The 22,399-nt window shown below is 33.6% G+C and overlaps 1 protein-coding gene across 1 annotated transcript in view; it reads right to left on the reverse strand.

Annotated features, from left to right (window-relative positions):
* Positions 1 to 3,307: 3,307 nt before the first annotated feature.
* Positions 3,308 to 22,399, reverse strand: part of Tmtc3 (Transmembrane O-mannosyltransferase targeting cadherins 3) — a 153,764-nt gene continuing 134,672 nt past the window's right edge. The window contains exons 3-12 of the mRNA XM_090110446.1: positions 22,281 to 22,362; positions 16,142 to 16,241; positions 11,602 to 11,717; positions 11,022 to 11,227; positions 8,458 to 8,662; positions 7,688 to 7,951; positions 6,714 to 7,199; positions 6,054 to 6,240; positions 4,882 to 5,162; positions 3,308 to 4,367 (exon numbers count right to left, since the gene is read on the reverse strand). Coding sequence (XP_089966572.1) covers positions 4,074 to 4,367; positions 4,882 to 5,162; positions 6,054 to 6,240; positions 6,714 to 7,199; positions 7,688 to 7,951; positions 8,458 to 8,662; positions 11,022 to 11,227; positions 11,602 to 11,717; positions 16,142 to 16,241; positions 22,281 to 22,362 — 2,221 coding nt within the window. The 3' untranslated portion in view covers positions 3,308 to 4,073. The remainder of the gene's footprint in view (positions 4,368 to 4,881; positions 5,163 to 6,053; positions 6,241 to 6,713; positions 7,200 to 7,687; positions 7,952 to 8,457; positions 8,663 to 11,021; positions 11,228 to 11,601; positions 11,718 to 16,141; positions 16,242 to 22,280; positions 22,363 to 22,399) is intronic.

Genomic DNA, 22,399 nt, shown 5'->3' on the forward strand with positions numbered 1-22,399 from the left:
AGTACTCGCGTATACTTTGTAGTGAAGTAAGTAAGAATAGCGCTCCAAAATATACAGCGCCAGTACGCATGCGGACTAATCGTGTACTAATATGTTTCGGAGTAAGCGCGGCGTCTTTCCATTGCTCGCGCTTATATTATTGTATTGCTGTTTTGAAATCTATTATTAAAATGCATACTGTATTGTGTATGTAATGTTGCGTACTGATCGTATATTTTTTGTATCGAGGATGCTTGTGTCTTCGTTCCCGACTATACTGCACGACTTACAATTGACAATAGTGCTAAAATGTAAGAATCTAATAAGTCCAGAAGAAGACGGTTGCGAGACGACGGCTATTTTTGTGTAGTTAAAAAAACACGAACCTAACCTAACTCATAGGTAACCCTTATATCTGTTACCTATTTATTTTTCTAAGCTCACCTAATAATATTTTTATTCCATATTTTACTGAATCAATCAAGAAGAATAAAAGTAGATAGATATAGCTTTACAAGTCTTTGATTGCCTACGCCTATTTATTATTTCGCTCAAGCGTAACTGGTGTAGTAGTAGGTATATTTAGTTATATTTTGCGTACTGATCGTGTATAGTTTGGAACGAAGAAGCAAGCATCCGCGTTACAAAGTATACACGATCAGTACGCAAACTTCGTGTATATTTTGTAATAACAAATTTAAAAACAGCATTACAAAGTATACACGAGCAGTTTCCTATGGTTGCGTTCTGGCTATGTATAGTTTGTAAATACGCTGACACGTGGGCCACGCCCACATCACACTTCTATCTACTTTACTGTTCTGTGTTTTTAACATTTACCACCGATTCGGAAAGCATCTATGGAGAAGAACTGGCAAGAAACTTCATAGTTGCTATTTTGATTACTTATTAAATTATTTAATATACAAACTAGAAAGAACAGACAATAATATGATACCAATGCACAAAACGCTAGCTGAATATTGGTCTGACAGCTTTCTGATAATAATAAATCTGATAACACAAAGCGAGATTTACACTACCTATTTTTTTTCAAATCACGGACATAAATGTGAAACTTGCCAACCAAGAACCAAGTTAAGAATGAATAAAGCCTTGGACAGAAGACCAAATTTTGACAAAATAGAGTGCCTAACCAATCTTATTTCAACACTGTTAACGTTAAACAATTATCCTGGCTTTGAGACTTTTCAGATTTCGCTTGTCAAAAGGGATGCATGTAATTCTAACAGCGCAATAATGCAATATCGCAGAAATGTTATTTTTATTTGTTCAACTCTACGCTCATATTTTATTGTCATGATTTACGGGAACATTTTTTAAGGCATGATATGATTTTTTGGAACGAAGTTCCTTTCACGCGTTGCGAAAGGGGGCTAGACAATATTAAAGGGGTGACAGACGTACGAGTAAGTACGCGAACTTGTGGCTCGACGACCTTTTTCGCTCGTGTGTCACCCCAAGTACGCGTATTTAAAAACCGTCGAGTAAGTTCGTTGACGATCCAACATGTTTGAAATTTTACTCGTAGCCCGCCTTCGCTCGCACGTCTGTCACTAAGTGCAAAAGTTCAATTAATTTCGTCTTCTTCTTTTAGTTTTATGAAAATAATTTAATATAATTAATATGAATGAATATAATATAATTGAATATTGGTGAAGGTATCTTTGAATCACGCCAAGGAAGTTTCACTCCTGACGCGTGGGCTCGGCGCACACGCTCTTTTTTTGTAAAGTACCCTCAAAATATAATAGTAAAAACGAAAATATGTCCTTCAATTTTTGAACATTTATTTTGTTAGAATGCTATTTACTTAAAAATAAGTGCTGGTTATTAAATTAAAAATGTCTATATTTAATTCCTGAATAACATAAAATTCCCTCTGTTGATGACATAGAGACATTCGATATCGGTGACACGCGAGAAGCTACTGACCAAGCTCTACGTGTGTCACCGACGTCGAGCCGAGTAAGTACGCGAACTTTAAAACCGCGATTTTAAAGTTTGTACGTCTATCAGCCCTTTAAGACCAAAAGTTGTAAGGACACTATTAGCTGTTGCAAGTGTGCGTGCGCGTGTTTCTCTGCCTCTTTCTCTCTCATAGAAAGCGAGCCAGTTATTTAAGTAACTTATTATCTTTGTTCATTCATCATTGCCTTGGTTCTAAAAAGTATGTTCATTAAATACCAATTTCATTTTAATAAGATCGGGCAGGGGTTTATAAAGAAAACAAGCGTTCAATTTGAAACATCATTTATTTTATAAAAATAAATGTTTTGACGACAAATATAATATTCGGGGTCCTTACGAATCCTACTCCCGTCGGAGTTCCCACCGGAAATGTTTCAAGACATTGTAAAAAATTTCAGTTTTTACAAAAGTACTTTGTATCTTAAAACATTAACAACATTACATTTTCACATCTACATATTCTAATAACGGTCGATCACCTTAATTTTACATAACATTGGCGTTTTATGAAAATAACACTATCAAGTATGTTTAAACTTTAAACTATACACAGTCACAATAGGAAGGCCTTTTAGATTTACAAATGTTATGATTGCAATGTTTATTTTTTGGATGCTCCAAATAAAGGGGATGGGTATAAATTGTTATCAAGGAAAAACGTTAAGCGGACTTATTAATAGAATGTTTTCAAGTTTTTTTTTATAATTTTCGCATCATTACTTCATAACCGTTGTAAATTTGCACGAGCAGTCTAGGCCGGTTAATAAAATGTCAAGTTATGTTAGTTCTCATATAAATTTGATTTGGGGTTGAGAATTTTATAAATTTTTAGGTAGTACATAATATTTGTTTTTAAAGTTTGATCATTTTATAAAATGGGGACTAGTTAATATCACACATCAAAGTTAACACTACATTTTAGAAGAAATCTGATCGTAAAAATTTACACAAAAATAAAAAATATATAGTTAGCATGGTGACCGTAAAGTTCAAAGAACTGCATTTACTTTTAAATATATTATTTTGCGGTTGCAAATGAAAGAAAAGTAGTATACATAAACAGCTAAATTTCATCAAATCTTAAAACAGGGTATAAATATAACTTAGAATTAACGTACATTATATTGTCATACTTATGTAGTCAGTACCTATAAATGCATCTTAAATCAGTTAATTGTTCACAAACGGAAGTAATATCTTCTAATGCTTGGTCAAAATAAATATACATATCGTTTAAATAAGGTGCAAGAATGAAAGCTATAAATTATTTTGCTCCATGCACATGTAAGTTAAAAATTTAAAATTAATTTTAATGTTGATTAATTATTTATCCTTACAGAATTTACATTTAACATAACAATCAAATGCACTGAATGTTCTATGCATACGGATAAGCTTTATAAAATAAAATTATACAATTTCTCTCTTGCACCCTATAAAATAATTTAGAACGAAATAATAACAGTCGAATATAAAATAGACAATTTTTAATATTTACCTTGAGGTATCTAGAAACTAACGAAGCTATAAACTATCACCATAATATTTAAAGTAAATTTCGAGTATAAATGGCCAAATAAAGTTGGTGACTAGACAAAATACATTATAATATGATTACATTTTCCATGTTATATACATCGTACCGTATACACTTATACAGGCTAACGAAGAAAGCTCCTTTCAATATCTACATAATATACGATACTATACAAAATCTAAATGCAGAAAAATATCATTAAATGCAAATTATGGAACGTTAGAGATCAAAACATTGTTCCATTTTCAAATGTTTTATTTTTAAATGTCGCCAGCATCAATAAAAAATAACAAGATGGCCGCTCGTACGCCATGAGCGAATAAGTAATCGATAAAGTTCTATCGCTATCTCTTTCGCAACTCAAATAATTTATTGACGCCGGTAATGGTCATTTTGGAACAACGCAGTAATATAAAAAACGCGTAGCTCAGAAAATCAATGCGTATACCCTGATGAAATGCAAATCAGACATCGGCACGAACATTGACATTAGAAACTAGAAACCGCGTTCTATACAAACGTAAATGGCAAAAGAATTCGAATATCAATGTTAGTCGCGAAGGTGCTATGAAGGGTCAGTTTCGTGAGGGTCGGGGGGTTGTTGAGGGATGTAGTTCCATCTCGCTTTCACTTCAGCGGGGGGTGCGGTGGGTTTGGCGTGTGGGAGGGAGACAGCTGCTATTCTGGCGCGTACGACCGCTAGATGGCGCTGTATGTAGTGTTCGTGCGGGGCGAGTGCTGCGGCTCGAGTGAGACACTCTTCGGCTACGGCGAGCTTGCCGCGCTCTACGGCAACTACGCATAGATTGTGGAGCGCTTGCACGTTGTCCGCTTCTAGCTCGAGGATCCGGCGGTAGCACTGTAATGTTAGTTAGTGTTTAGAACATTGAGGTATTATTATAGAGAGGACACCACGAACAAAATCTGTGCGACAAGTGCGGCGGCGCGGGGCGGCTAGTGAGTCATACAATTTTCAAATATTCTGCCTATTATTACTTAAAAATTAAAACCAATGTAACAAATAAATATTGTTTATCGTATTAAAAAAAAAATAAAGTTATCAATTAAAACCAATCAATGTGACAAAAAAATGGTTTGAGACGATTGACTCTAACTAGTGTTAGAAAAAGTGTAGTAGCGATGGCCTCTCTAGTACGTAGTATATATAGTAACTCAATGGTTTTTGGATTCAATTTAAGGATGAAGTCGAATTGGGATCATTTAGATATTTTTGTTAATATATCTGGAAGCATTTATTTTAAGCTAGCGTTTTAACATGGTCTGGATGTAAAAATACTGTCGAAATAGTTGTTTCAAAAATGCTGCGGCCAGTCAGTAGAGCGAGGTTAAATAGCACAGCTAAAAATACTTACACTTTCCGCTGCATCGAGGTCTTTCACCGAGTTAATATAAATGTCTCCCAGTAGAACCAAGGCTTTCACATGATCCGGGTGGTGTCGGACCAATTGCTTCAAAAACGGTGCAGCTTCTAAAGGCCTGCGTCTATCAGCCAGTAGTAAAGCCAGGTTAAATAGCGCAGATCGGAAATCTGGTTTGAGATGTACTGCGGCTCGGAACCATCGTTCCGCACATTCTGCGTCACCTTCGTCCATACAGACCATGCCGAGGTTGAAATGGACGCGCTCGTTTGTTGCTGGAAGGGATAATAATAAATTTACTTGCTCATCCATACTAATATGCGAAAGTAACTCTGTCTGTCTGTCTGTTACTCAATCACGCCTAAACTACTGAACCAATTTGCTTGAAATTTAGTATAGAGATATTTTGATACCCGAGAAAGGACATAGGCTACTTTTTATCCCGGGAAAATGACGCAATCCCGGAAATCCCACGGCAACGGGAACTATGCGGGTTTTTCTTTGACTGCGCGGGCGAAGCCGCGGGCGGAAATCTAGTATTATTATAAATGCGAAATTTTATGATATATTTTGTATATCGAGATAGTTAGGAGGCCACAGTGACATAGGCTACTCTGACCAGGTGGAACATATCATTCCCATGGGAATTTCTTTAGAATACGCGAGTGAAAAGCTAGTAATAAATAAAAATGCTTCGATATTTTTTTATGGAATTATCATTGGACACGTTTAATTTTTGCACCCAAAAATTCAGTATAAAATATAATAGAATTCCGTGAACTCGTTTGTTGCAAGAACGGGTTCGAATAGATGGAAATTAAGTTTTTCAAACTTTCCTCTAAAACTATCCTTGTTGAAAACACAATATTTGCCAGCCCAAGTAAGGATAAAACATTTTGAAAATACAGACTATTATTATGTAAAAAAAAGACGGTTTGCACTCCGGGAGTGCCGGCAGAAGTGAAAACTTGATTATTAACGTTGAGCATGTTTGATATTTTGGAATGGTATCCGTCTTACGCATGGAATATAAGGGCTAAAAAAACATCCGTCTTACGCATTTTCGATCACGCCACGTGTCCAGACGCGAGTTTAAGATTTTATACCCAACGCCGCTAAAGAAGTTTTCACTTCAAAAATCAACAATATTTAAGTCAATGTCTTACCATCCTTATCAAGTAGTTTCAATAATCTCTGTCTAGCCAAATGCCGCAGGTCAGCGGCTCCCAACTCTTGCAACAGTATCGCAGAGTTCAGTAACGCTTGTTCGTGTTCTGGTTCCAGTTCCAGGGCTTTGTCCAGGTACGCTAGGGCTTGGGATGCCTTGCCTTGCTCTAAGAGCACTACGCCCAACTGAAAAGAGATATTGATAAATTAGGAAATTGGTGATAGATACAGGTAAAATCGAATTGAATCGAACTAATTGTGATGTGATGAAATTTTGTTTTTGGTAATTGTTATTTACACTAGTAACTTTTTATAATATTCGCTATACAACACATCTTAATATATATAAATCACGTGTCACAATGTTTGTCCTCAATGGACTCCTAAACCACTTAACCGATTATAATAAAATTCGCACACCATGTGCAGGTCGATCCAACTTGAGAGATAGGATAGTTTAAACATGTAGGTACCACGGGCGAAGCCGGGGCCGCTAGTTAACTTAAAAAAGTTTCAACATCAATTTAAAAATAAGTCTTGTCGCTTATTTCTGAAAGTCTTGAGTCTACACAATCGATGTCGATCGCTATTGTAAAGAGCAAAACATTGGAATTTGAACATTAAAGTCAATGCAATAAATACAAAAGAACAATACTCACATTATAATAAATATCCGGGTTCCCGCTATCATACAATAAAGCTCTCTCGTATACTTCCTGCGCTTCCTTAGTCCTATTCAACTTAATTAAAATATCCCCTCTATTTATGTAGGCTTGTGTGTAATCAGCCCGCATGCTGATCGCTTGTCTATATAACATATCCGCTTCTTCCAATCTCGTGGCATTTTTGGATATTAAATTTGCCAAGTTCAGGAATACGTTCAAATGGTTTGGAGCTATTCTGGCTTGGTAGGATTCTCCTGGTTTTGCTTTTGGAAGGAGGGATTTGGCTTGAACGTAAGCGTCTTCGGCTTCTTGGTATCTTCCTAGATGATTGAATGTTCTGCCCACATTGATGTGAGCTCCGACGTCATCAGGTTGGACGTTAACTGCTGTTTTGAAGAATTCTAACGCTTCTCCATAGCGACCGTCCGCTTCGAGCGCGTGGCCCACGTTGTTATATAGTTTTGCGTTGTTACGGTTAACCTAGAATGACAGAAATAAATATTAATTTCTGTCATATCCAAACTATAATATTATAAATGCGAAAGTAACTCTGTCTGTCTGTTACTCAATCACGCCTAAACTACTGAACCAATTTTCATGAAATTTGGTATGTAGATATTTTGATACCCGAGAAAGGACATAGGCTACTTTTTATCCCGGGAAAATGACGCAATCCCGGAAATCCCACGGGAACGGGAACTATGCGGGTTTTTCTTAGACTGCGCGGGCGAAGCCGCGGGCGGAAACCTAGTAAATTTATAAATAATTGTTTAAACTCCGTCCATTATAGACTCAACTATTCTATTTTTACTATTCATTTTCAGAAGTATAGATCTTTGTTTTGCTTGACCATAAAATTAAACTTAAGAAAAAAAGGATGAACATTCTTAACATACAGGACTTATTAATTATGTATCTCCTAAAAAAAATTGACTTCTGAGAAAAAATAGCAAGAAAATATTAATTACCTTAAGACCCGACGCAAAAATCGAGTATTCAGTCTTCCAATCCCAATTCCTGACATAAGTTTTGGCACTGAAAGCTAGGAGTAGGAATATAAGAGTAGATGCAGCAAGCTTGGCTCTCTTCTTGGCTAGAAGCCTCCATCCATGAGCTACTAACAGGCACCAGCCCATTGAAGGCATGTATAATACTCTCTCTGCTACTACAAAACCCACTGGGAAGAATAGGTTGGACGCTGGTAAGAACGGAAGGACGAGTAAGGCTAGACCCTGAAAGAAAATGGTACAATGAATTAGTATTTGGCTCAAATAAGTTAAGTAAACAAAATAAAAATAAACAAAAGTTCATTTAACGTAACTCATTTTTGGAAAAGCAAGCAAAATGTATAAAGAAACGACCCATAAAAACGTATGTAGTATAATTTTCATGAATGTGTTTTTGATAACAATCAATCATGAAACACAATTAAATTTGCCGTAGGCACGTCACATAATTTTTAGAAAATATCATAATAATCTTAGTATTAACTTAGTGTAGAAGCCTAAATTACAGTTCAGGTATAATAACATGAAGTTATCTTTCCTCTAAACATTAATTATTTATTTATTTATTTATTTATTTACATCACATAGAACTTACTATCATTACAGGATTCTAACATGATTCTAACCTAATTCGTCAGTGTTCTTTTATAAATTAACATGCACGAATATACAACGAAAATACATTAAGATCAATTTGCTACACAATAAAACTATTGCGCAATAAATCTTACCATAGACAGTGCAGATGATCTCGTCCTCAGCGCATGTATAGCTCCCGCTACCAACGAGGTGGCCAGAGCTAAAGTGGCCAAGTTCCTCGGATCTCGCCAGGACCGTAACAGAGCGACTGTGCCCATGGTCCAGTCGCAGCAAAGGGCTTCTGGTAATGTTAGTAGCCAGGCATTTAGAGCTGGTAAGTAGGCGAAGGTTAGGTGTCTGGAAATGAAAACAGGGTTATTTTACCTATATTTGGAAGAAAAGGAATTGCTTAAGGAGTTGGTATGCATAAACTGCAGAATAGTGAATTCACAATTTATATAGTTAGTTCTTTTTAGTAAGAGCGGTGTTGAAATTGAAATTTTTTTGGTTTTATGGCATTCAAATGCTTTTTTGCTTTGCAAAATTTAAATTTATAAGAGCGGTGTTATTAAATGGGAATGTAGGACGAAAAATGTTACCTGACTCTAACGTTACTTATTCAAATTCTTAAACCAAAAATATATTTAAGGAATGTTGTCTAGTGGAATTATATTGAGAGTACGTAAATGCGTAGTTTCATAACAATTAGCGCAAACATCTATTTCCATATAGACAAAACAATCCTAACACCTACACTTGAAAAGGAACACCGTTATTTATTTAGGTATTTTTAAAAGTAAAGTTATTTATAACTAGCTACAGCATTAATCTCGTGCATTGTTACCGTCACAAAGGGTCAGTTCGCCCCAGTTACTAGTTCAAGTAAAAATTAATTCCACTTGTAATGAATAGTCTTAACTTTCAGCTCTTGAACAATCTAGACTTCAATTCACTGGCTATTGAAACAACCTCTATATTTTTACGTGAAAACAAAAGTTAGAAATTTCATTTCAATGCTGTGAATGTTTAACGTTTTTTAGCGCATTTATGAGTATGTAAGCTTGCATGTAAGTTAAAATTAGTAGTTACTTCGTTTTTCCGGGTTTACGTGGATTTTAGTATTCAACTTACGTATTACTTGTATAACAAGATTAGTATAAATCCGTTGAGCCATTTGTTCGTGATATGTGAACAAATTAATAGATAGATTAATAAAAATATTGAGCATCTTGTGTGAAATGTTTGAAAAAATGTAAAGTACTTAGTGACAGAACTTTTTGATTGAGAGGATATCTTATAAATCGTTTGAGGTTTTTGTGAAGTCTGAAATATGGCTTACAATAATCTCCCTGAAAATGGACGCGTGTTTATTACGTGTAGAATGTACTTATATCGGCAAACATCAGTAGCTTTAAGGTAACATTATCGTGAACAATGAAAAGTGTACATTCAATTCGATTTGTTGTACACAGAAATATTATTTGAAAGTTACTTTTTTCCATCGTAGTTTAAAAATAAAAATATGTATTACTAAAACACGCGATGTTATTAATTGTAATACGAAATGGTAAGTATGTTAATGAAAATTCGTGATTTCATTTAAAATGAAAACGAATATTCGTCATTTTTACTGTAACAGATAGGCAGATACTAAGTATACATATTATAATTATTAGTTATTTATAATTTACAACGCTATTAAAAATATTAGTCCATTGAATAAAAAGTTCTAGAGTGCGTGAGTTAGTAACGTAAGATGTTTCTTCGGAAACATGTCAAGAGTCCCTAGGTAATAAACATACTAAAACCCCGGGACACTAGGAGGAGCCCCGGAGTGGGGGGAGGGGGGAAATGGGTTCATTTTTTCATTTTTCACTTAAATCTCAAAAACGGTACATGTTAGAGAAAAACTTTCAAGAAAAAGTTGAAAGGCCATAAAATTATCTACAAGTTGTACCTAAATCATTTTTTCCTATATCCTACCGTTTCTGAGTTATAGGCAGTAAAAAATGATATTGGCTCAAACAATTTCCCCATACTACACATCAATCGATCAAAAAATATTTATTTCTTCCAAAAAACTCAAATGTGCAACTTGTGGCCGGTACTGTTAGATTGCTCTTAATTAGGTCTATAATTGGTAAAATAAACACATTCCTCCATGGAAGCCTTTAGGAGGAATCGATTGTCAAAATGTTATATTAGGGCAGTTTGAGTTACTGAACTTGATATTTTTATTTTTTTCTTCCAAAAAGACTCAAAAGTGCAACTTGTGACCGGTACAGATAGATTGCTCATAATTAGGTCTATCATTGATTAAAATACCAGATTCCTTGGCCTTTCAACTTTTCCTTGAAAGTTTTTCTCTAACATGTACCGTTTTTGAGATTTAAGCGAAAAATGAAAAAATGGACTCATTTCCCCCCTCCCCCCACTCCGGGGCTCCTCCTAGTGTCCCGGGGTTTTAGTATGTTTATTACCTAGGGACTCTTGACATGTTTCCGAAGAAACATCTTACGTTACTAACTCACGCACTCTAGACCCCCCTTGGAGGGACTCATTCAATGGACTATATGATCACAGCTAAGACATAAAAATTGCGTAGTGGCAACCCTACCCCCAGTTTCTATTAGAAAACGAATTATATAAAATCGCTGAACTAAATTTATTACAAACAAAACACAATTTGTGTTTAATATTAGTTTGAGATGCTCACCTAGCGGGCGGAGGCGCTGCCCCAGCAGGGTTGTCAAACCTCGTAAACACGGGTAGTTGAGCGCCCATCACGTGCAGTCTGGCAGCGAGTAAGGCCAGGGTTGCACAACACACGGTGGTGACCCTGCGCGCCGCTTCGCCGCACGCGCAGCCCCACCCGCCCTTACCCCAGATCTCTAGCCAGGAACGACCTGGGGTTAACCGCCGCTGAAAGAAGATACAATAAATATATTCATACCTTAAAACATTTCGCACATCAATCCTGTTTACTTATTTGTTTTGTATGTTTACTGTTTACATGTATGAGGAAATAAGTAGTAACGATTTATTTCACTCTTTAAAAAACAGGGTCATTTATTATGAGCTTTCATGATAATATGTTTATTAGTTTAGTTTTTGTGACGTGATGCTCACAATCAAAGTGTTATTATTTTTTGTATTAAACATATAAAATACATATAAATGTATAATAGATATATGTTCGATATCTGCATTCCAGACCACACAATTATTTCATGATGAATTGATTATTATTATAATCGAAACTTAAAAAATTAGTAAAATTTGCCAATATAACTTACCTTTTGGGCAACAAACAGTTCATATACAACGCACACTGCAGTAACAGTGATGCCTTGCTCCTTGCATAGCATCGCGACTCCCACGCAAACTGTGCAAGCTGCTACATAGCGCCAATCTGAAATAAATCGATTGCTTTTGTAAAAAAAAAAGAATAAACGTTAAAATTTAGAAAAAGTTTATTTAAAAATACATTACACATACAGTTTCTTAATATGTATTTGCATATTCTATATATCTAACATACAAACGTTAAGTCAGTTCGAGTCTGTACTATGTATCTACGCTAATTATTAGGAAGAATAAAATTGTATATTGACATTCAACGTCCTAGGCAAAGGCAAGAAAGATTCTAAAATAACTTAAACATAATTATTTAATTTATGCATAACAATACATTATCCTGTAGAGACTAGAGAGTGGGCTAATTGGGTGATTTACCTACGTAAGTACCATAAATATTATTTCATAGTACTTGAACTGGGCTTGAGTTTGTTTTGATAAATTTGATTCGATTAAAGAAGGATTTATGAGCCTTGGATACCATTTCTATTTTCTCCTTTACAAAAACACCCATAACAATTGATTTAACTAAAGTTCAAAACTGGTTATTCGATATTACATAGCATTTGAAATTCGCTTGACATTTGTATGTAACACCCCGATAATGTCACAGTTAAATGTGTTCTCATAAATCATTTCAGTTTATTCGTACTAATTCAAGTCGCTTTTTCCCTTGAGCCGCGACGCAAAGTGGCATATTGAGTCAGAGAATAAAGAACTTAGTAGCACCTAGGCCGGCCCAGATTCAAATGAATAGAGAAAAACGTAGTCATTAAAACATTTGGAACAATGAGAGTAAAAACAATGAATTTTAATAAAAAAGCATAATTTTACTTTTACGAAAAGATCGAGAAAGCAATGAAGTCATCCTATTTTTGAGGCTATTTTACTAAGAAAGAGAATTGTGAAATTTAACTTAAAATTCTACGACTGAGAATTATGAAAAATATTTCTTCTTATACAATAGAATGTTAATCATTCGTTATTTCTGAAAGTATTGTATTTTAGTATTGCTTTACTTTGTAACAATTATAAGTATCTATTGACTGTATCGATGGCCTATTAACTATTTCATGAAATATATATAATATGTATGTTGTTTCATCAAATCAATATTTTCAACTTGGTATCGGAGTCCAATGAAATGGTAACTAGGCCACATCTGACTTATCGAACAACGGGATGTTTTAATAAAACTAGTTTTATACCGCTGGGGTTTGAAATTCAACATACGCAATAAAAATGATCACAGAATTTCCCCCGAGGATTGCGTTGAAATACTCGCTCTTTAATAAGGGGAGATAAAAAGTAGGTATGGGAACGCCGTTTTGAGTTGGGAAAATGTTTGTATTAAATTGTTTGGATTGGGTAGTTAGAACAAGATTTGATATAAACTTTATCGTTACGTGAACATCATCGCTATCTGAAATACTCTAGCATTTAAGTCCAACATCGTAGATAGGCACAGGTTAATCCAAAACTATCATGTTATACCATAAAACTGTTCGAGCACCTTCTTACATAGCTGACAAAGAATCGAAAAATGTAGGCCAAAGTCGTTTCTTTGAACCTGCGAATAATTTGGTTCAAAGTTCTTAGAGATAGCGCTTATCACCCATTTAACCGCAGGTCATAGTAGCGATGTAGCCAAACGACACAAAACGGGCCTTAGCCTGTACTTTATTTAACGGTAAGCGGGCCACAGGGTACATAAAATACAAGCACAGAGTCGCCTTCCTTTGTGTGAATTTCATTAGGCTGCGCAAAATAACAAATTACTTTAGTAAGTGTTTAATAAATTTTTAACGATTAGAAAGACTGACAAGTACTAAAAATAAAATATTAACCATAATATGGGTATTATACATTTAACTGCAACATCTGGGGATGTTGCAGTTAAATGTTTTTACTAGAAAAATCAAAGTATGTATTTAAAAGCTAGCTGCTAAAATTATTTATTAATGTCTATTCGCATATATAAGTAGGTACTTAATTATATGTATTAGGAAACACATTATTCAGATGGTAGAAATGAAAAATAAATTTCAGATCTAATCAGCACCAATTTAGGAAGTAGAACACCAATTATTCAGGTCTTTTGAACGAATTAAGACAGTAATTAAAGAATTTTATAAAGAAACCTGATACACAGCGGTAGAAACCATGTCGAGTGCGTCATTTAATAAAAAGTGGACATCGTATAAAGCCTAGCTCATTAGGAGATGCAAGTAGTTTGAATTTAAAAAAGAAACAAGGATACCTAATTGGATAGGTACGTAATGCTCAGGACATCTTTAAGGTGGTATACGTATGAAAAAAGTTATATTTCATAAATTTTGCAGAGTAGAGTAATGTAGAGTCATCTACAAGAGCACTACGGCAATCACACCTAATAATCAGAATATGAATTTAAACGATAAGTACTTTTGTTTTTCAAATCTAATTTAAAAATCTATAGAATATAAATTTCGAGATCAATGTTTCATAATACACAAATTATTTAAAGCAATAATTAATACTATTGTATTGTTACGATGTAAATGTTTATGATTTTGTAATACAGTTGAGTTCAGAACGAAGCTCATTCACGCGGCACAAATTAGTTACTTATTTTCGTTCAAACTATTAAAATATAGGTATGTACACTGTTTCTCTTTATGCAGTATAAATATTAATATGCGGTAATACAAGTTTGGCAAAGTAAGTTGACGTTTTCTACGAGATAAGCAACATATATATAGTTTCTTGTCAAGTTTTCAGTGGGATCATATTATATACTCTAAGCTTTTAGCACGAGCCATTTTGATTATGAATAAATAGTTAGTGCGAATGATCCTGTATGAAGACACTTTTGCGCTTAAAGACTTGGTGATGGTGTAAGTGAATATTTAATAAGAGATTATATATGAAAAAGTTATCATAAAAATAAACAAATATGTGTATTTTGGGTTGCTAAGGAAGAATTTATAAAGGCTTTTCTTTATACAGATAGTGGATAAAAACTCAAAAGAATTTTCGGAAATTGATAGAGATATTTTTGGACAAAAATAACTTTACTCGCAGTTGATCAGTGGCCTCGTATTAATCTTCACAATTTTCAGCTTAGAACATTTTTATTCACAAATGGTTGTAAGTATTCTTTTAAAATGTTCCTTTTTAATAATATCGTATTACTTATATTTAGTCATCCTTTTCATTTTATTTTCGGTAAAAACAACCATTTTAAGTTGAAAAACTATATTCTCAGCATGTTTATCAGAGCTCCGTGTGAAATAAATTATGAAGGTTTTTGAACCCGTGAAGTTGATACAAAAAGAGGTTATATTTCAAGCCCCAAAACATTTGCACGTGTAAGCTTAATAAATTAACATGCCTATATAAGCTAGGGTTGCTCAGATTACGCTAATGTTTTAAATGTTATACACCCTCTCGACTAAACACATTATTAACACAACAAAGATAAAAATATTCTTGTCTTGTCTTTTTTTTACTGATTTTAATTCTTACTTATTTGCACTATTTTAGTAGAAGGTAGTAGCTATTTTACACATATTTTAGTATTTTCTTTTCTATCTGAATAGATAGTTTCACTCCAAGTGATTCTCTGATAAACAAACATCCACGCCGTAAACTTTCGCATTTATATGAGTAGTATATTTTGAAATTACATTAACTGGTAACCCTGGTTCAAGCGCCCTTGCCAGTCGCAGAATTTCGTAAAGTTTGCTACTCCACAATCTAGAACTGAATTATTTTCCGAGCACTACCGAGCGAAGTTCCGACATTCATTCATATGTACACTGGATATGTTTAATTCATACATGAGTTATTTGACGTTTCCCTACTTGTTTTAACGGATTTTCCCTACTTGTTTTAACGGATTTTTGCGGTGAGAATGGATGTGCGAGTGGCAATGTTATGACGATTCGTTTGATATACTTACTTGTTTTTGGAATAAAAAAATTATCCTAAGAATAACATGAATTATTGTACTTTTTTTAGATTATAAGCATGATCATAACCTACTTGGCAGGTATATACTATTTATTTAAATTCCACCTTTACCACGAAATAACTTCTCATGAATATGCACGTTTGAATACAGTGTGTTCAGATATCTTTGTTTTAAAAATTACAATAGTGCGATTTATTCCTCGTACTTTGACTGACCGGTTGGCTAAGTTGGTAGTGACCCTGCCTTCCAAGCCAGAGGTCGTGGGATCGATTCCCACCCAGGGCAAACATTTGTGTGATGAACATCGATGTTTGCTTTGTGTCTGGGTGTTAATTATCTATATAAGTATACATTTAAAATTATAGATGTATTATTCAGCCATCAGCCATCTGGTTATCATAACACAAGCGAAAGCTTAATATGGGATCAGATCGTGCCGTGTGTGAAAAATTGTTCTGAAATATTTATTTATTTATGTACAGTTCCACATGTAAACAACTTAATAAAATATTTGTCCACTTTACCTGTATATCGTCGTCTGCTGGCAGCCCTTGCATAGCACAGGAGCGCGCCTAAGAAAAACACCGACGACAACATTTCAGCTCGCCCTACCACACCCGTCACCTGGACAAACAGAAAAAAAAAAATTTATAAATAAAACTTACACAGACAAAACATGATTGTATTTAATCAAGTATAGCATTGTTTATTCGTTTTGCAGTTTAATATGATATTGTATTTATTTTTCGAGTTATGTAAATGTTTCAATTTGTCAAATATATTGAAGATATTTTTATCGTACACTTGACATGCAAATTGAATTGCTTTTGAGTTGATTGAAATTTTGAGTAATTGTTTTTGTAGAGGAAAATTATTTTATTTGTAGGATACGAATAGGAAATAGGGAATATACGAATAGGAAATAGGGAATATAATATATTACGTTAATACAAGACGTAGAAATTCTTGTTTGTCTCGAATAATAATATATACTTTAAACGTATTCCTAGAATAACGAATTCTCTATTCTCGGAATACGAACGTTTTTTGTTTGAGACTAGAAAATGTTGTTATATTTTCCCACTTCGATTAAATACGAGTAATGCTGCAGCATTACTCGTATTTAATTAAATTATTAAAGTTAAATTATTGTAAAAAATAAAAATGTATAGTTTTCATTTTTATTGTATTAATACGCAATGAATGTGTCACAGGTGAAATTTGGTGGTTATTATAATATCACAAACCACATAATATATATCACGATGTTAAAATATCGCAATTTAAATTCAATTTATTATTAATTATATGGCTTTTTAATGAACTACGTATAACGTGACTGTGGTGAAGCGCTAACCGCAATTGTTATGGTGTCAGATACATTATATTTGTGTTGTTTTGAAATAAACGGCTCATATTGATTAAGTAGTCCCGAGTAACTGTATTGTATTTGTATTTAAAATATGGATGAACTATGGGTGCTTTGAAGACGTGGAAGTATTCTTTTCTGTACACTAAAGTCTACGCTATCATCTTATAATAAACACATGACAATACGTAGGTATAAGAAGTTCGTAAGTTCTAGGTTTAAATCACTACATGTTTGCTGAAAAAGAACTTAACATTGATATAAGAATAGTATGCTTCTATTTGATAAATATTAAAAACCATCTTTATAAAATAAGACAATCAGAACAGTTATATTATAATCCAGAACATAACGATCCATAGTTTTAATGATGTTAATTAACGGTCCTTGAATAAAAGTTAAAAGGATATTCCAAGAATAAGCGTAAATAAAAAGCAAACTGCTAAGTTCCTTGTTATAGGAAATAATCGAGAAAATATTGAAAGCGCCGTTCTACTAAGAAAATAAAGGTGACCGCCATTTAATAGTAAGGCTGTGGTCCCTCTGTTAGCGACGGGATCGAAAAAGTGAAATGTAATTGAAACTATTATGGGAAATATTATATTATATTATAATGGAGCTTCGTAAATAGGACCACCTTTGTGCTGTCCGAGACTGTTTATATTTAGAATGAAGCATAATTATCGATACTTAGACTTTATAATAACGTTTTTGCTCTACCTTGTTGATATATTTTGCAATTTTTTATTAATTTAAAAATTGCATGAAGTGAATAACGACTAGATATGCTCGTATATTATCTATGTATTTTAGTATTCGTTTGTTACGTTATATTCGACCACAATGTATACGAATGGTGTAAATCAATTTAATTTATTCCACTTAGTTAATGAGATTAGCTTCAATTTGATGATATAAATAACTTTGCTTTACTGTATCAAAGTTTTCATGTAGCTTTATGTAGATTACGTAGAATGCTTAAAAATAGGCGTAGAACGAGTTTTTCTCACGATATTGATGTTGTGCTGATGTTCATCCTACATCGTGAAATTGAATTTTATTCTCTATAATATACTATGTATAGAAATAATATTTTAAATATGTTACGGTTAATATTAACTTTTCAATTAAAATATGTACATGAGAAATAATTATTTTCTTGTGCTGAAATAAAGAAAAATATATGCTGCATATATTATTTGATTGAAATAATCTATGTCTGATATTTGCAACTGCGAGACAAGTAATTGTTAGCTTGAAGCAAAATATATTGAATATTCATGACAAGAATGAAATCCCAGAACTCCCAGAAGTAATACAGATTCCGAGGTTTCTTGAAAACATTAAAAGTTATATAATAGTTGGAAATATATTTTTCTACTAACATGTAATTTGAACGAACATATATACTGTATCGGGTCTTCATCTGTCTTTAAATTAAACTTTGGGCAATAAAAAGCCCTTTCCTATATTGTGAGCAAATGTATCGACTTTTTAAATCCCTATAAGAAAAGTAAAACTCTATAAGTGCAGCCACACACAGGCTAGTAAGATAGCAAACATAGTTAGTGCCCGGAGTGGCGTCAGAAAGGCCCAGGCATGTCCCACGACTTCATTACAAACAGTTTTGTTGGAACAAGTTACACATTCGACGCCCGGAATTTACTCTAGTATTTGTATCTACAGAGGAAAACATCCCTGGATAAGATCGCTGTTTTTCTTAGCTTTTCATTAACTACCTTCAGTAAACACGGATATTTTCCCGCTTTTCGCAGTCAAAATAAAATGTACATGATTTACGAATTAGTGTTTGTATAGAGATGTTTTACGGCAACATTCAGCGAATTTTGTATGTAATCTAACTTCCACTTTGCATGTTGCCGTTCTAAATAATATTTATACTTTATTTTCGAAAAAACGAAATGGTACGATTTCATACGTTTTCGGTTTTATTTACATTTTTTAAATAAGGTATAAATTGAAAATGTGAATATATTTATTTGTTTTATTTACTTTAAAAGCAGATCAACGCTTTGACGTAACTTTTTAGATTTGTATTGGGAATGAAAATGTAAATACTTATTTCGTTCTGTTGTTCATATAAAGTAGGTACGAGTATATTGATTGTTACAAGAACAATAAATACTGTATTATTCATAGTTCTACAGTTTATAGAACATTTTCAAAGCGAGTATGTTTTTGTTTTGTTAACTTCCAATATATTCCTTGTTCAGTAGCACACAAGCTGTGTGGGAGACTGGCCTTTGTTATTTTAACACTGTTCTGTAGAAACCTTTCATTTTGCTTTAAAACTATATTTAAAAAAGGTAAATCGTTGCCTTTTGAATAGATTAGTAAGAAATCAGTAGGCAAGAAATTAATGAAATAAAGTAAAATGTTTTAAACATAAGTATAATGTTGTCATATTCACATACACACACTACACATCCTAATTTGAATAAAATTCTAGATATGCCTTTATATTTTACAGAAAACCGTAGAAGACAAGAAATCACTTCCAAGTATTTCATTCAATGTGAATTAATCCGTAATTGGTAATTGCATTCATCAAATTACCACAAAGAACTAGCCATAAATAACGTATATTATATAATCAGAATTTCATTACACCCTTAGAACTGGCCACCAAACGATCTAGAAAAAGGAATTCCAAGAACAACATATAATATTGCATTAACCCACAATTGTACTGAATCTTCGCTAGTAAGAACCGGCTATAATTCAATATGGCTGGTGTTAAATCTACATGAAGCCAGGTAAAAGAGTGCTGACGAAGCTAGTTATGCGATTAGGTTTATCTCATTAAACGTGTCATTCGGCTTACCGACGAGATTTGTAGCGTTTCAAAGAGGATTAGAACTTAATTATTATCCTATTAAACGGCCAGAGGCATTTTGTATTCCTACAATATAGAAATATAATGAAAGCTTATATTGACAGATAGAGAAGTGTATTGAAAATATGATTGTAGTAAAATTAACAAAAGTTTTAAAGGTAAAAACGTCTTGCAACTGTTAGTATCTGCTAATATGTGTTAATTGTGTCTATTTAATTGAATATTATACTGAAAACAATTTTCAGGTAGGTAGGTATTTTGATTGAAAAGTTCTTGTTTTATTTTTTTTATACAAGCTGTAGCATGAGTTTGTTAGCGTAAACTGATAAAATGTAGCTTCGTTTCTTTTTATACGTGCGCTTCAGCTTATGTAAGAATTTCTTTTTAATTTGTTTCATTTTTAAGTCTAATATAATGATTTTCACTAGTCACTACACTTCCTTTTAAATGTACCATACGGAACGATACTCAAGTAAATAGTCCTGCAACTAACATTCGCCGAAAGTTCAATGTAATTGTTACTCACGCCCCAGAAAGCAATAGAAGCAAAGAGCATTCGGCCAACAATGTCTCTCTCGGCCTTAATTACTCCCGCTGTAAGTGGAAGACGTCAGCCCCTAATCGGCTAGATCCGTCATAAAAGGCCCAATTAATTAGAAATGTGGGTATCAATACCGGCTGGCACACTTCAAAGGATCTGGACAACATACAGTCGTTAATTACAGCGTAGATTACTGATCTGTCTCCGTCGTTTATAGAAATGGATTAGATGGGTTTCCTTACGGATGAGGCGGTTACAATTACATAAATGGTTAGCGAGCTAATATGAATTAAACATATCATTTCGTCCAATATTTGCGATTGGAACGGTAGATTTGCGTTTCTCGTCCTACTTTGCTTTGATAGTAGAATCTGGAAATTAATTGGATACTAAGTGAATAAACTTACCTAGTCTTTCTGTATTGCACGCCTCATAAGCGAAGCGTTGAGGTGGGTACTACTGTCACTTCGCGCAAAACATCTGATTTTTCAAACTTAAAATGTCTTTATGTATCATACATTGCACTTGTAAGATAATACATACACACACATATTAAGAAAAAACACTATTTTTAACGTTCATGATATTTTTGATGTCATTTTTGTTATTTAGACTAGTTAAAAAACAGTTTAAAAAAGTTCTGTCTTGGACGTCCGTGTGTCTGTATGTGCGAATCCTTTTTCTTGTTAACACGATAGCGACCGAAATACTTTACTAATCGAGTCTTTTTTTTTTCTCTTACGCTTGAGTATGCTCAGGAATAGAACCCTTTCATTTTTCAGGGTCTGATTCGATGTGGTTTAATTGTTATTAAATAAACAAAAATAATAATTAATAAATATTTATTAAAAAAAATTATGAGGCGTGCACTTTTGGATTTTCCAAATTATATTTCAATTTTATTGTAATGAGCAGCAACACATCAACACAGCATGCATTATATGCAGTTTTTACTTATATTTTTGTACTAGATCTATTGAGCGTTATCGTGCGTTACATAAATGAAAAAAAAAAATACCATAGCAAAAACATTCAAATTTAGAATATCACAGATTATATCATGTGATAGAAAGCTCGCGATTTTGCAAACGCCCGCGGGTTTTTTCAATACAGATAAAAAATATGGGCAAAAGCGTATTTTTCAAAGATAAACAATGTTACCAGCCAGTTATAACGTGTCCGAGCTATTACTCAGTTTAAACAGTCATTGGCGGTGACAAACGATTCGCCAAAACGTAAATGACAATGTCGAACAAAATTGGAAGTGAGATAAAAACTCTCCCGGGAATGAGTGTGTTTTATTTGGATATTGTTAAGTATAATTTCATCTACGTAAACAAATTAAATAGCTTTTGTTTGCAGTTATTATTGTTTGTAACTGGCGAAGGGAAATGAGGACTTTTTCATCGTCATTTCATGTCATCTCATTCTATATCTGTTTGTTAAAGTCTTAACGAATTCAATCTAGCTGTTAAGGAGATGAGCCGTGACAAGGGACAAACATGTTTTCTTATAACAGCTGTTAGTTTGTACATACTACAATAACACAAACGTGAAAATTAAAAAAAAACAACACTTTATCTACCTTATTTAAAAGATAGCGAAAAGGAATGGATATAACAGATTTTATCAGCAATTTTGTAAACGTGCCAGACATCTTCCCTATACATTTTATAAAACAACTATCTGTTGTCCCGGGTCCTCCCGGTAAAAATGCATATATACATTTTTATAAGTTTATCATTTTTTTAATCAGTTCAGCCGTTCGTATGTTAAAAGTGGTGTAACTAACACGACATTCTTTTATTTTTATGTATATGTAGGTATTATCATAGCTGATGCTTACACAAGGCGCGACAACTTGCGGCATATAGTTGTAGTAATAATTAAACTTACCGCTTCCGTGTGTATGGGGTGCACTGCGAACAAGATGGCTGCCACGAAACTTGCGAATTCTGGCAGGAACATCGCGCAAACTCTGGAACAAACGCGGCATTAGCTGAATTGGGTCATTG

This window comes from Colias eurytheme, chromosome 15, assembly GCF_061535395.1.
Source record: "Colias eurytheme isolate Ceu_HAF_F1 chromosome 15, ilColEury1 Martin Lab GWU primary, whole genome shotgun sequence".
Lineage (NCBI taxonomy): Eukaryota > Metazoa > Arthropoda > Insecta > Lepidoptera > Pieridae > Colias > Colias eurytheme.